Source organism: Cetorhinus maximus, chromosome 2, assembly GCF_964194155.1.
Source record: "Cetorhinus maximus chromosome 2, sCetMax3.hap1.1, whole genome shotgun sequence".
Taxonomy (NCBI): Eukaryota; Metazoa; Chordata; class Chondrichthyes; order Lamniformes; family Cetorhinidae; genus Cetorhinus; species Cetorhinus maximus.
Genome location: NC_135880.1, coordinates 217,743,493 through 217,758,304, shown reverse-complemented (window position 1 = coordinate 217,758,304; position 14,812 = coordinate 217,743,493). Strand labels below are relative to the sequence as shown.

At 39.7% G+C, this 14,812-nt stretch overlaps 1 protein-coding gene across 4 annotated transcripts in view; it reads right to left on the bottom strand.

Moving 5' to 3' along the window:
• The window catches only part of sik3 (SIK family kinase 3), a 317,323-nt gene that overhangs the window by 76,220 nt on the left and 226,291 nt on the right, over window positions 1-14,812 (bottom strand). For all 4 annotated transcript variants that reach the window (XM_078532694.1, XM_078532668.1, XM_078532686.1 and 1 more), the window contains exon 7: window positions 520-638. In XM_078532694.1, the coding sequence (XP_078388820.1) occupies window positions 520-638 (119 nt within the window). The remainder of the gene's footprint in view (window positions 1-519; window positions 639-14,812) is intronic.

Below are 14,812 nucleotides of genomic sequence, written 5' to 3'. Positions count from 1 at the left end.
TGAGTTCAACAATTTTAGATCATGAACTCTCTCCTCTATCCCCACCCCCTTTCCGATCCCCCCCCCCTTTTTTTTCCCAATAATTTATATAGATTTTTCTTTTCCCACCTATTTCCATTATTTTTAAATGTATTTCCATCCATTGTTTTATCTCTACCTTTTAGCCTTTTTGATTCCTTCACCCTACCCCCACTAGGGCTACCTGTACCTTGCTTGTCCTGCTTTCTACCCGTAATTAGCACATTCTTTAGATAATATCACCACCTTCAACACCTCTTTGTCCTTTTGTCTGTGACATCTTTCGGTTATCTCCACCTATCACTGCCCCTCTATCCAGCTCTACTTGTCCCACCTCCCCTTAAACCAGTTTATATTTCACCTCTCTTCTATTTTTACTTAGTTCTGTTGAAGGGTCATTCGGACTCGAAACGTTAACTGTGTTCCTCTCCGCAGATGCTGCCAGACCTGCTGAGTTTTTCCAAAAAATAATAGTAGTTTTGTACATTGCAATATTCTCACCCTATCAAACTCTGGATCAGGATCACCTATCTTCATCCATTTATGTTTGCAGATCTGTTCCACAGATAAACGTTTGCTTGGATCTAGCACAAGCATATGTCGAATCAAGTGCTCACATTCTGAAAGGAACAAGTATAATTAGTAAACACACCATTGCATCCAGTAGTGTAGTGGTTACTTTGCAGATCAGGATCAATATGCTCAAAAATGTTACTATAGTATAGAACATGGGTACATAAAACATACTGTAAAATAAATTTTTGCATTGCAATTATAAGCACATGTTTTGGGATTAAGGTGACTTTTCCACACATTACTATATTCTGACAAATTTGTTGGTGTGGACTAGCATTGCTCTACAAAATTGCCTAGACTGTAAGCAATCTATTATTGTTCACAATTACTCTGAACAAAACCAGTAAGAGTTTCATTCGCATGTTCTTAATCAAGTCCAGTGCCCATTTGTGATGGTGGTTGATAAATTTTGCATAAACAGATGAATTCTCGATGTTGCAACTCAGGCTTGTATTACTGTCTTACAACTAAGCCAGCTCTATACCTCATTAGGCTGGAACCTAGTGCCACAGTGTGGGTTCATCAATCACCTGAACACAAGCAAACTGAGTAGATTCACACAATTTACAATACAACAAAGCGAAGTTTTTTGAGTGTATGAAAAGTACATTTGCATTTGATACTAAATGTTTATACAGCATTGAGGTTTTCGTGGGGGTCGGGGGGCAGAATCTGAACGAATTCACAGAGAATACACAGCATGTTGGTATGTAATAGCTAGCATTGAAAATTAAGCTGTATATGAAAAGACAAGGCGGGGGAAGAAGGTAATTCAGTTGCAAGCTGCCAATTTTCACTGCCATTGGTCTAATCAGCCCCAAGTCCACAAGAAAATAACGTGTATCCATTAAAACGGCTTGGAGTTACACAGGCATCAACCTGTAACCCGTAACTCAAAGGTAAATGGAGGTCAAATTATACCAATTTCAAAATAAATTTTACCTTTCTTAGAGTTTATACCATAACTATATTGTGATTTAATGGCTCAAATTTCTGGCATGTATAGGAAATCCTACTGCCAGGCAGGATCAGCAAGTATAATTTTCTAACTAGGCAAACTATTGTTGTTTTGGATCTCAACCTGCACTTACTCCCCACTGCCTCCAGCAGTTAGCTTTTTCTTAAGTTAAAAGGCATACCTCAAGGCTGAAGTCTGCTTGGGAAGAAGTTAGAGATACTGCTTTTCATTTGCTCCTATTTCAATTGATTCACTAATCATGAAAGCACATAAACCAGAATTTCCTGTTTTTGATTTTAAAAAACACTTACAATGCTCAGGTTTTGGTGATACAGTGAGTTAGTGCACTGCCTTCTTACCTCCAGAATCTGTGTATGAATCCAGCCCAGAGTGACAGGATGAATATCCCCTCTCACTGTTAACTAGAAGGGCCCTATATGAAATGAGATTGGGTAGTTTCAAGCCAGTTCATAATGAACAACTGGGCATAAGCACTCCCTAATAGATACACTGTATATGCACAAAATTACAGGTCTGTTTGTTGCTTAGCTTGTTTAGATTTGTCAAGAATTGTAAACATTTGATTTGTGTTACTTCTTAAGAGAACCAAGAGTTTTCTATTTTCACAATAAAACATAGACTACCAGATACATTCAAAGTTAATTCATTTTATTCAGTGTTTGAGCATATGTGGTGTAAGTTTGCCAGTTATATCATATATATGTCAGCGCCCCTCTAGCTGAGGAAGTAGCAGTGGTAGGTGGTCAACTGGAGAACTTCTTGGGATACAGGAGGTCCCACCACCTTCTGATTTATCCTGATGGACCTCCACCAGAGTCAGAAGCCTTAAATTGAATTCACTGTGGGCTCACTGCATTTGGAAGCAAACCCTGCACTCATTACAGAGGGCTGCTCTATAGCAATGAATGGCATCATTGGCAACTGGTTGTTTCTGTGCCTAGCATTACTGAACATTAACATGTACAAGCAGAGGAATCTAGGCATTCATCAGATCTCCAAATGGCTCACTCATGCTCATCTACAATCATTCTCCAAGTAGTTTGAAACCAGCAGAGTTTAGGCCCCAAAATAGTAGTTAGACCATTAACGAGTGATACTCTTACTACTATGGCCATGTCTGTGTTAGTGGTCACACTCCAACTGCCTCCTGCACAACAAGTTGTACGTAACATAGCCTTATCGCCTCACAATACGACATGTATGTAGACATGTGACTGAACACTGTCCATTTGCTGCAACACTTTCCATTGGAAAACCGGCCAATTAAAGTCTGTGTCCAGAAGCAACTCAAAATCAGTTACCAATACAATAAACCTTCACCCTATACCTCCTGGCACTTCATCCACCTCCAACTCATCTCATTATCAATGTTGCCCTTCATTTCCTCATCTGTATGTTTTTATGCTGTTGTTTAATGTAAGTGCATGCAGTGACGCTTGGTGCTGCAATGACTTTAGGTTTAGGCGCACAGTGAAGACCACTTTGCTCTGCGAAGAGAATAAATTGGATATCATCAGTATATAAGCACATTTTTCTATTAGGGCATTGTACTGGTAAGCTCTTAAGAACTTATGAATAGTGCCAATGGATATGTTAAATGTAGCATATGGTACAAATTCTACATTACATGATTAGGTACATATCAGTGAGCTATACACCCTTACAACTTTCTGATGCCCAACATCTTTGAGAACATAACTGCTCCTCCCCCCAGCAATTAATTCTACAATTTCAATTAAAAGCTGCATATCCACCCCTAATTAATTCTACAATTTCAATTAAAGGTTTTGCCTGAAGAGTTAAGGCTCTCCTATTATATGAAATGTTGCCTTTAAGCATAAAAGCAGTTTTGATTGAGGTAGAGTAATTTAGAAGCTTTGGGGACTCCTTTCTGCAGTACACTTTTTGCCATCCTGGCACGCATAATGTGATTTGCAGTAGCCTGCTACTGCTTTTGCTACATCCTAAACATTTTAAAATGTGCTCACAGTGTTTTAATACATATATACCTACTACTTAACTGCAATTCCTTAAGGCCTATGTTGCTACTTTGCAATGATACTGTTGCCATACCTTGGTGCTCCTTTTCAAATGGCGAAACTTTGTCCTGACTTTCTTCAGGGTCCTGCCAGTAATCAATCCTAAGTTCCTGAGATCTGTGATTTAAAGCTGTATATTTTGCCTCCTGAGCATGTTTGTAGCCAAACTTTAGACCCAAAAAGATCATTCTGTTTTGCCATTATTCAAACAAAGACCTGGAGGGCATGGTCAGTGAAATGGTATTTAATTTGCTGCAGACTTGAAAATAGGAGCATGATGGCCGTAAATGACTTCAGAGACACAGATTAGTAGATTGACCAGATAAATATTAGGTAAAACTTAATGCGGATAAGCATGAAGTAATGCACTTTGGGAGGAAAAACAAGGCGAACATATATTAACTAATAAAACTATAAACGGAATAAAAAAAGTAGAGACTGAGGCATTGAGCTATTCCATCCTTTAAGTCGGAGGACAAGTTGATAATTGATGATTTAAAAAATATTTTAATTGCTTTAAGTTGAGACTTCTACCCCTACCTCAGTTGAAAGTCCTGCCATAGAATCCCACCTGTTGTCCTAGCAGCACCAACTGGCAGCAGTGGCTGCTTCTGGGGCTACAGACAGTCCCACCACATTGATACCCTGGACTTACCTGGGCTTCTCAATGAGGGAGGTGAGGGGCCAGGTCCAAGAGGCTGGGGGGAGTGGTGGGGAGGGAGGGTTAAAGGGGAGCTACCAGGATTTCTGCACGGTGTGGGCTGCACCCTGCCATGGGTAAAATACCAGCAGGGGTAGGATGAGGCCTAACAGATCTCAATAGGCCCAAGGGTGGCAGGCAGCCCAATTCCTCCCCCCATCCCCGTAAAATTTCAGACAGGATGGGGCTGGGCAGGTAGACAGCAGGAAGGCCACCCCAATGGATTTTACTTGCCTTCCCCCCTCCCCACCCGCCTTCAAACTTGCTGGTGGGATAGAGAAAAATCCAACCCTAAAGATAACATTTAGTTATGATGAAAGACTAGACAAACTAGGGCTCTTTTCACCATCACCTAGAAAGATTAAGAGGCAAAACAGACAACGGTATTGAAAATTATGGGGGGGTTTTTAAAAGGTAAACAAGGAAAAGCTATTTCCAGTCGTCAGAGTCAGCTAGTAGAGGACATGAATTAAATATTATCACCCAAAGAGCAAAGTCAGAGGTTAGGAGAATTTCTTTATGCAGCGAGTTGTTAGGACGTGAAATGTCCGACAATAAACTTCTAAAAGAGAAGCAGGTACATTTTAACAAAAAAGGTAAGAACAGAGTAATGGGACTACGCGGATAATCCTTTCAGACAACCAGTGCAGGAATGATGGGCTGAATTGGCTTCATCTGTGCTATAGAATTTTAAGATTCTATAACACTGAAATTCAATTACAAAAATAAGGAGAATAGATTCAAATTGGGCAGATTTTAGAAAGATGAACAGTGACCCAGCTAAACCCAGGTCAAAAGAGAAATTGGCACACAAGGTTGTAGATTAACAATGAGATATTTTTAAATAGGAGATTGTAAAGTTGCAGCATAAATATAAACCATTATAGCAGGTGATTACTTCAAGTGTTCGGGATGTTATAGATAAATAAAGAGGTTAGAAACAAGCTAAAATTGACCAAATCAACATTTAAAATACAACAAAATGAGATTGAGAGAGATAAGGAAAAGCAAATAATAGGTATGAGAAAAGAAACGCAAAAGAAATTAAAATAGCAAAAAAAAATGTATCTAAGAAGAGAATTATTGAATGTGAGGTGGGACCCTGGAGAATAAAATAGTGGGTTAGCGGAGGAAAAGTGAAAATATGCAGACATACATACCAAGTACTCGGTATCAATATTTACTAAAGAGTAGGATATTAGATCAGTGCAACGCCTTTTTAAAAAAGGGAGACAGACTTAAACTAAGTAATTGTAGGTCCGTTAATTTAACATCAGTTGTAGGGAAATTTTGGAATCTTTAATTAATGATAAAATGACTAAATACGTAGTTGAAAATAAAATAAATCAAAAGCAGAGGCAATGTGGATTTCAAAAAAGATGATGCTTAAAAAACTAGATGGGGTTCTTTGTGGACTTGACAGGTATGGTGAATGTGGGAAATGCAGTGAATGTTTTTTTCGAAAAGCTTTTGGCAAGGTACCACTTATACTTTGAAGGAATATTAAGGGGTATAGAATTAAAGGAAAAATAGCAAACTGGATTACAAACTAGCTTGCGGGAAATGGTGCAGGATTTTCCCCTCATCGATGGGCGGGACTGGGAACAGCCGCGAGACCAACCCCCACCTGCGATTTCATGCTGGCTGGCCAATTAACGGTCAGCCAGCATGAAAGGCTGCGCTGAAATGCTCAGCGCTGCCAGGGTGGGGGCAGAGGACCGCAGGCACTGAAGTGTGCGCATGCGCAGAGGAGCAGGCACTGAAAGCTCCCTGAAGGCATACAGCTGCCTCAGGGAGCTGAAGAATTTTAAATACAAAAATAAACTTTTTACAAATGATATAAATATGTCCCCGCATGTGACTCAGTCACATGAAGAGGAACATGTAAAAAAGGATGTTAGAATTTTTTTTTTTACTGTTCTTTTAGTAACCTATGGAAACCTCATCCCGCCCGTGGATGAGGTTTCATGAAAAATGCAAAGGCCGCCTGGCCTATTCGTCCACCCGCCAAATGAACGGTTGAGCGGGCAGTGAAAAATGCAACTTAATTAACTGCTTAAGGCCTTGATAGGCCTCTTAATTGTAGGCGGGCGTGGTGCTGCCTCTCACGCCCCGCCTGCTAACCGAAGGATTGCGAGAGAGCGCGATGACGTCAGGACGCTCAGCCAACGTCATCGTGCACTATTTCATTCCCGTTTGGGTTGGGCACGTGCCCGCCCAAGAGACGAAAACTCCTACTCCCTGGGCAGAATTTAAGGACAGTTTTCAGAGTGTTTAGAAGTGGGTAATGGCATCTCACAGGGTTCAGTTCTGGGATTATTTGAGCTCACTGAGCACATCAATAATTTGGGCTAGAGGGAGTGGCATCCAAATTTGAGGGTGATACTTAAATAGGAGGTACAGTATGTAATTCTGAAGTACAAAAGAAGCTGCAAGGGAATATTGCTAAGATAGTGAAATGAGCAATATATTGGGAGGTAGAATTCATGTCAGTAAATGTGAAGCGTTTCATTTTAGCAAAAAACGTAATAATTATACTTCGAACGCGGGAAGATAGAATGATGTGAAAGAACTGAGGAATTTCAGGCTTCACAAGACATAAAAAGCAGAAACTCAAGTGGAGAAGGCAAACAGTATAGAACACGGGTCGGCAACCTGCAGCTCCAGAGCTATACACAGTTCCATAATGTCTCGTTTGCGGCTCCCAACCTTCATCGTCAGGTTCTCAATTAATTCTGTGAATCTTTAATCTAAGTAAACTCCGATCTTATCCTTCATAATAAAATACATTGGCTATCTAAAGGAAATATTTTCTTCTCGAGTTGCAGCATGTCTAGAAGTTAAGATGTTTTTGTAGGAAAAGGAATGCGAACTTGGTGAACTAGCACATTCTTACGTTTTATTTCTGGGTTAATATCATCAACCATTTAAATATCGTGAACAGAAAGTTAGGACAGGGAACCATAGCCCTCCCAATTTTGGAAGAAGTGCACTCTTTCGAGCAAAAGTTGGAATTAATTCCAAAAAATATGAGAGGTTATTTTGGTGCATATTCCACTGCTTAAAGATTTAAAAGAAGACAAATGTATCAATTAAGATTTTTCTTTAAATGCAATACATAAAATGAAAGCAGTCTTTGCTTGTCAATTTCAAGGATTTAGAAAGATAAAAACAAAAACTAAATTTTATATTAAGACCTCTTGAGTCAGATGCAATGTCATTAAACTTTTCAGCATTTACATCCTATATTTTTATAGGCGCCAGAAAATGCCAGGCAAATGTCTGTTTACAGCATTAGACAACAGCATAATGTTCATTAGATTCTTGATAAACAACTTTATCTCCTTATTTTGTGCTTATACCTTTCCTCAATTTTAAAAAAATCTGTATTTGCCTTGTGGCTCCGAACAGTTTATATTTTAAGGCAAACTTCTTAAAGGCTCTAAAATAGTTTGCCAACCTCTGGTATAGAATATAAAAATCCAGATGTAATGGTGACCTATATAGGACCTTATTAAGACCACAGCTAGTATAGGAATGCACTTTTGGACTTCACATAATAGGAAGCATGTTGAGGGAACAGAGAAGGTACAGCACAGATTCACTAGGATACTGCTTGATGTGAGCAAATACAAATTCAAAGAAATATTTCAAAAAGTGGGTTGGTTTACATTGGAACACATTGGGCAGAATCTTCTGTTCGCCGTGCAGCAGCAGGCCCTGCACACCGACGCGTAAAATGACGGGCGGTGATGTTGGGCGTGCTTCCCGAAGTCACCGTATGTCATTCCAATCTTTAGTTCGGCGGGCGTGCACTGGAGTCAGCTGTGTGCCTGCCAAAGGATGTGTGGTCTGTTAAGGCCACTAATAAACTAATTGAAGCAATTGTTAGGGCTGCCTGTCCAAACTTAAGGTTAGCAGGCAAAGAGCCCAGGCGGCTTTCGCATTTTTCATGAAACCTCATCCACAAGCTATAGCTTGTCACATGAGGGGACATGCCTGAATAATTTTTTTTTCTTTTTTTCAAAGATTCATACTGAAATTAATCTCCGAGGCAGCTCCGTGCCTCAGGGAGATTTCTGTGCTCTTTCACGCACATCCGTGTCCCGACTCTCCCTCCTCCCCCTGCCCGCACAGGTATCGCTGAGCACTTCCAGGTGCGCATCACGCTGGGTAGGCCTTAATTGGCCCGCCCACATAAAATGGAGGCGTGCAGCCGATCGCGAGTGGCGATCGGCTCCGTGCCCGCTCCTGACCGATCCACCGGACAGGGAGAAAATTCTCCCCATTGAAATGGATCAGTTTCTGGGATGATTTGATAAAGGTGTTTAAAATTGCAAAGGAACGTGGCAAGGTAGACAAAAAAAAGTCTGCTCCCAGCAATTGAGGGACCTGGATGAGTGGATTAAATCCTAGAGATTATGGACAGAAAGTAGGTCAAACCATTTTTTTTTAAACATAAAGCCATGTGGAGTTGTGGAACGCACTACCAGAATTAGTGGTTGCTACAGAGACCTATAAACATTTAAGGCTAGATAAGAAAGGTGGATGAAAGGAATGAGAAAGGCAGGATAGGCTATTGGGTTAGGACAACTTCGCCAACACAGACTGATTAAACCGAATGGCCTGTATCTATGTTACAGTTTCGATGTAATTCTACATTAATGGATACACAGTTATTTGAAGATAATGCAGGAGCAGAGGTGATCCTGGCAGATATATTAATGTGGCCATAAATGATAAACATGATGAAAGAATAAGGTAGATGCTAAAGCACCAGCTGTGCATGCATGCCAAGTCCTCAGTGAGGCACTGCACAATATGAAAGAAGTGCTTGCCATTGTGTTTAATTATGAATACTTAATTGACAATCTGTGGACAAGAACAGATTTAGAGGCAACTATACGCAAAAGCTATATCAAAGAAGTCCATGCCATATATCCTAGCTCAACTACAGAGAACAGGAATAAAATTTTAAAAATAGCAGCTACAAACGAGGGTGGGAGAAATCAGAGAATTACAGACTGGTTAGTCTAACATCAGTAGTAGGGAAAATGCTAGTCTATTATAAAGGATGTGATAACAGGACACTTAGAAAATATCAATGGGATTAGACAAAGTCAACATTGATTTATGAAAGAGAAATCATGTTTGGCAAACCTACTTGAGTTTTTGGAGGATGTAAATAGCAGAATAGATAAGGGAGAATCAGTGGATGTGGTGTATTTGGATTTTCAGAATGCTTTTGATAAAGTCCCACACAAGAGGCTAGTATGCAAAATTAAAGCACATGGAATTGGGGGTAATATATTGGCATGGATTGAGAATTGGTTAGCAGACAGGAAACAAAGTAAGAATAAATGGGTCTTTTTCAGAGTAGCAGGCGGTGACTAGTGGGGTATCACAGTGGTCAGAGCTTGGGCCCCAGCTAGTCACAATATATATCAATGATTTCGATGAGGGAACCAAATGTAATATTTCCAAGTTTGCTGAAGACACGAAACTTGGTGGGAATGTGAGCGATGAGGAGGGTGTTAAGAGGCTTCAAGGCAATTTAGACAGGTTGAATGAGTGGGCAAATACATGGCAGATGCAGTATAATGTGGATAAGTGTGAAGTTATCCACTTCGGTAGGAAAATCAGAATGGCTCAGCATTATTTAAATGGTGATAGGTTAGGAAATGTTGATGTACAAAGGGACCTGGGTGTCCTTGCACACCAATCACTGAAAGCAAGAATGCAGGTGCAGCAAGCAGTTAAAAAGGCAAATGGTATGTTGGCCTTCATTGCGAGAGGACTTGAGTACAGGAGCATGGATGGCTTACTGCAGCTGTACAGGGCCTGGAGTATTGTGTGCAGTTTTGGCTTCCTTACCTAAGAAAGGTTATAATTGCCATAGAGGGAGTGCAGCAAAGGTTCACTAGACTGATTCCTGGGATGGCAGGGTTGTTGTATGAGGAGAGATTGGATCAACCAGGCTTATATTCACTGGAGTTTAGAAGAATGAGAGGGGATCTCATTAAAACAGATAAAATTCTGACAGGGCTGGACAGACTGGATGCAGGGATGATGTCTCCTCTGGCGTGAAGGTGCAGAACAAGGGATCATAGTCTCAGAATACGGGGTAGACCACTTAGGATTGAGATGAGGAGAAACCTCTTCACTCAGAGGGTGGTGAACCAATGGAATTCTCTACCACAGAAAGCTATGGAGGCCAAGTCACTGAATATATTTAAGAAGGAAATAGATAGATTTCTAGACTCTAAAGGCATCAAGTGGTATTAGGAGAGAGTGGGAGTATGGCATTGAGATAGAGGATCAGCCATGATCATATTGAATGATGGAGCAGGTTTGAAGGGCCGAATGACCTACTCCTGCTCCTATTTTCTATGTTCCTATGTCTTATTTAAGGTTGCAAAGAATTATAAGGCAGACAGAAAGGAATAGTTAAAGGAAGATGGCCTAATGTTAAATCAAATGAATGCTGAATCAAGACCTTATTAGTACTAAATGAGAAATCATGCCAAGGTGAACTGGTGCAAATTATTTCCTCAAGAAAGCAGTGGAAGTTCAGAGCAAAATCTGGAAATTGGTTAAAAAAAATTAGCTGAAGGAAAGGATGCAGCAAGCACTTGTTAGGTGAGTAATGGCAGGGTGAGAAGAGGGTGAGAGCATGGAAGTGGTGCAAAGAACCAGAAGACTGATCCTGGCATTAGAGGACTAGGTTTTGAGGAAAGACTGGAGAAATTTGAGCTGCTCAGCCTTTAAAGTGGGAAACTCAAAGAAACCTTATGATGGTACATAATAAAGCAAACAGTATAGAAAACATCAATTCGAAGCATTACAAATTATTTCATGACAGTCAGACATGGGGGCACTGTTGCAAATTAGAGTGATCAACACATGGAATAGAATTCCAGTTAGGGAAACAGAAGTAAAAACTCTGGAATCATTTAAAAAATGGATGAATGTTTTGCAAGGGGTGGGGGGGGGCGGGTGGTGGGGGAGAGTTGGGGGGGAAATAGTAGGTGCTTCCTGGATAAATGAGCTAAGATGTGCCAAATGGCTTCTTTCATCCGTAGCTATTTTGTGATCTTGTGAACAAAGATAGTTTTGTAAAGATCAAAAAAGGCAGTCTGGAAACCAGCTGTACCAAATGGAGTAGTGGCATGAAAAGCCTAATCGGTCAACTTGAGAGTGGAAACAGGAGATCTCAAAATCGTAGGGCAAAAATAGAAAGGTAGATAGGGAAAACTAAATTGTAAACTAAACTGTAAAGAAATGACAGGCAAGGTAAGAAAATAAAAACAAAACGTAGCATCAGCTAGTGATCAACAGAAGTCAAAATCTGCTAATCATAGTAGTGAAAAGATCCAATAACCTACAGCATGATGAAACTGTAAGTGACCATGTAAGAATATTTAACATCTGTTTTATAAAGTGAAAATACTACTCCATGTCTTTGTTATACTTTGTGATTTTGAATTCTTTGGTTAGAGCAGAATGTTCCATGGTATACAGTACGAAGACAAGGGCCATTCAAAAGCAGCATGTTCCACAATCAGCATTGAAATAAACACTGCCATTATATTACAAGTACCAATGAAAGCAGTACAAGCCTCGAGTTATATGACAGGTCTCAGGACATAACATAAATACAGAGGTCTGCTAATCTCAAAATCAGTGAATGTTTCTTTCAATATGACCACAAAGGAATCAGTAGGATACTTGTCTCTTCATCACAACGGTGTACTTTTAAACTGAACACCCTTCAAGGAGTCCAATCATATGCTTTATGGCAATCAGGTAGATTTCTTAAAAAAAAAGGTTGACCACTTTATCTGCACTTTGCTATTGATGGCTCTGTTTATTTTTCAGACAGTAATGTAAGAATACCACCAGCAAGAACATTAATTATAAAATATGAGCCAATGACAGGCAATAAAAAACATGCCAGCTCTGATCCAGCTGTTTAGTGTATGAAGCAAGCCCCTGAGCCAGCCAGTATGTAATCAAAGCCAACTCTGAAAATTTGATTTTTGTTAAACAGGAAAGTGTAAAAATGTGTTGGAAAGTACAAGATAAAAAACAGAAAGGCAAATTGTATTCATCAACTAATCTGAAAATTCATCACAATATTCTGTTGCATTCTATTTGGAAAATAGAGATGTCAATAGAGATATTTTCAGTGCTGCTAAACTAAATTCAGTTGAGGGCATAATTCACAAACAGCTCTAAGTTTTCTAGCTTATTAATTAAAACTTCATTTACAATATAGTTGTATATTACAATATAGCATTGGGGTGAAGCAATTTCATTTTGTACCAATGTTAAGAAGTTGTAGTATAAAGCCAGAGTCACAGCTGATTGCAGAGCTTAGTGGAGGAAGATTTCATTCATCAAGCAATTTCAAACTGCTTTACACAGACATTTCAGTTGTAGTGCATGTACAGGGTCAAAGGTAACAAAAATGTTTATGTAAATTTCCATCTATAAAGCACACATAAAGATACAATGCACATCACTTATTCAACTTTTGCACCAGGCTTAATAAAGTTACTGTTGTCTGACCTCATCACAAACTATATTGTATTTGTATCAAGTGATGAATGAATCACAATATGACCAAAAGCCCAAATACATGGGTTTAAGTTTTCACTGCAACTCCCACAACAACCAGGGTGGTGTCAAGAACAGCTGCACATATGCATTCAGCCCACACTGTGGCCGCTGGTGTATGTGCACCTGTTCCTGGCGACTTGCTGGTTGATGGCAGGAGTTTAGATTGGCATTGATTTCACTGTAGCACATAGAAAAACAACTTGCCAGCATCATTTCATCCCAGTTGCCAATCTGTGATGGGATCTCAATCTCAATGATATTTTATGAGTGCTGCCTCCTTAAGCTAGATCCAGCTTTGTGCAGGGAACTTCTACACAGCTCAGGTAGCTCAGTTGGTAGATAATGGGACTCTTAATCTCAGGGTCATCATTTTGAGTCCCACATTGGGTAATGAATTTTTTCTTAAATATTTTCATCAGAATTTTTTTTTAATTGATTTTTACTAGTTCTTAAACGAAATATTACAATCATTTTTCCGCATTTGAAGTTGAGAATCTCATTTGCTGAAATTTCCTGATTACATATCTTCATCACTTACTGAATTCAGAAACATGTTTTACAGAGGGTACAGTTGACAAGTGATATGTGGACTAGAAAAAACAACTTGCATAAGGACTGCATATACCGAATAATGAGTAACTTTAATTTTATTCTTAGTCTGTGACAAGTCAACTTGTTTGTTTTAATGCTGGTAGCTAACATTGACAGAGCCTGCAAGTGTGCATGTGCAGGAAATGCTCCCCCTAGTGTTGCAGCACCAATAAACATAGCCTAAAAGTGTGGTCGCAGTGTGTTACAGATCACGCGGAGTCTGAGTTGCTGTGGCAGCACACACTTTTACATGCATGTTGTAGTCTGGAGCTTTGGATAGAGAAGGTAAAGGCTCCAACTTTCATGGATGACCAGGAATCTCTACCACTTTTACTGCCTGTCATTGGCATGTGCTGGAAAGACTTGCAGGGTGATAATCAACTTGTTTGGCCACCTTATGAGCGCACCTTCCTTGGTCATCAAGTCCTTGAGGATGAGACTCGAACCGGGAGCTTCAGGCTCAGAGGCAGGATTGCTGAAACAGTGTGCCATAAAACCTCCTCTTCTTTAAGTGTACTTAGAGAACATGCTTTCGTTCTCACATTTTTCTTCCTCAAAAATATTAAAATTGCCATTCACCAAAGATTGCAGGTTAGTTTATTTGTAGGATTTTGTGCCTGAACAGGGAAACTGTTCTTAATATGACTTCGTGAATTTCTATGTAATTCTATATAAAATGTTCTCAAATGATAAAACTTATTAAATGTATTTATAACCAGTGGTTTTCATTGCTCATTTCTGTGCAAAACCCTGGAAAAATTGACATTCCCAAAGAGCTCTTATTATAACTTACAAAAGATAGGATCAGACACTCAACAGAAAAATTTTGCTATTATTTTATTAGCACAGAACAGAAATAAGTTGCTAGCAAGCGACAAAAATAGAAATCTGATGTTGGTCTTTTGGACCCCAATGGCTCCATTTACAAGTTGCAACAATAGTTGTAAATAGGAACTCAAACCAAGTTGGGGAGTGAGTAGATGAAAGAGATGAAATAGGAAGCTACTACCAAATTACTATGATATAGCAGTAATCTGCACCGTTATTAAAATCATAACTGTCAGCACTCTCTTCTGCAGTAGCAGGAATCGCAGGAATTTGAGTGTTACCCACTTGCATGCATGCAGGCTTGGGTCTGTCAGCAGGGAGTTGCTCCAACCACCAGAATAAACTGACAGCATGAACCAACTGCGGAGGTGTGAGCCAACTGTTTAATCACTGAACCAGAGAAACATATTCTACATGCTGGGAATCTGGAACACGATTCTAAGCAGGGAAATAAATTTA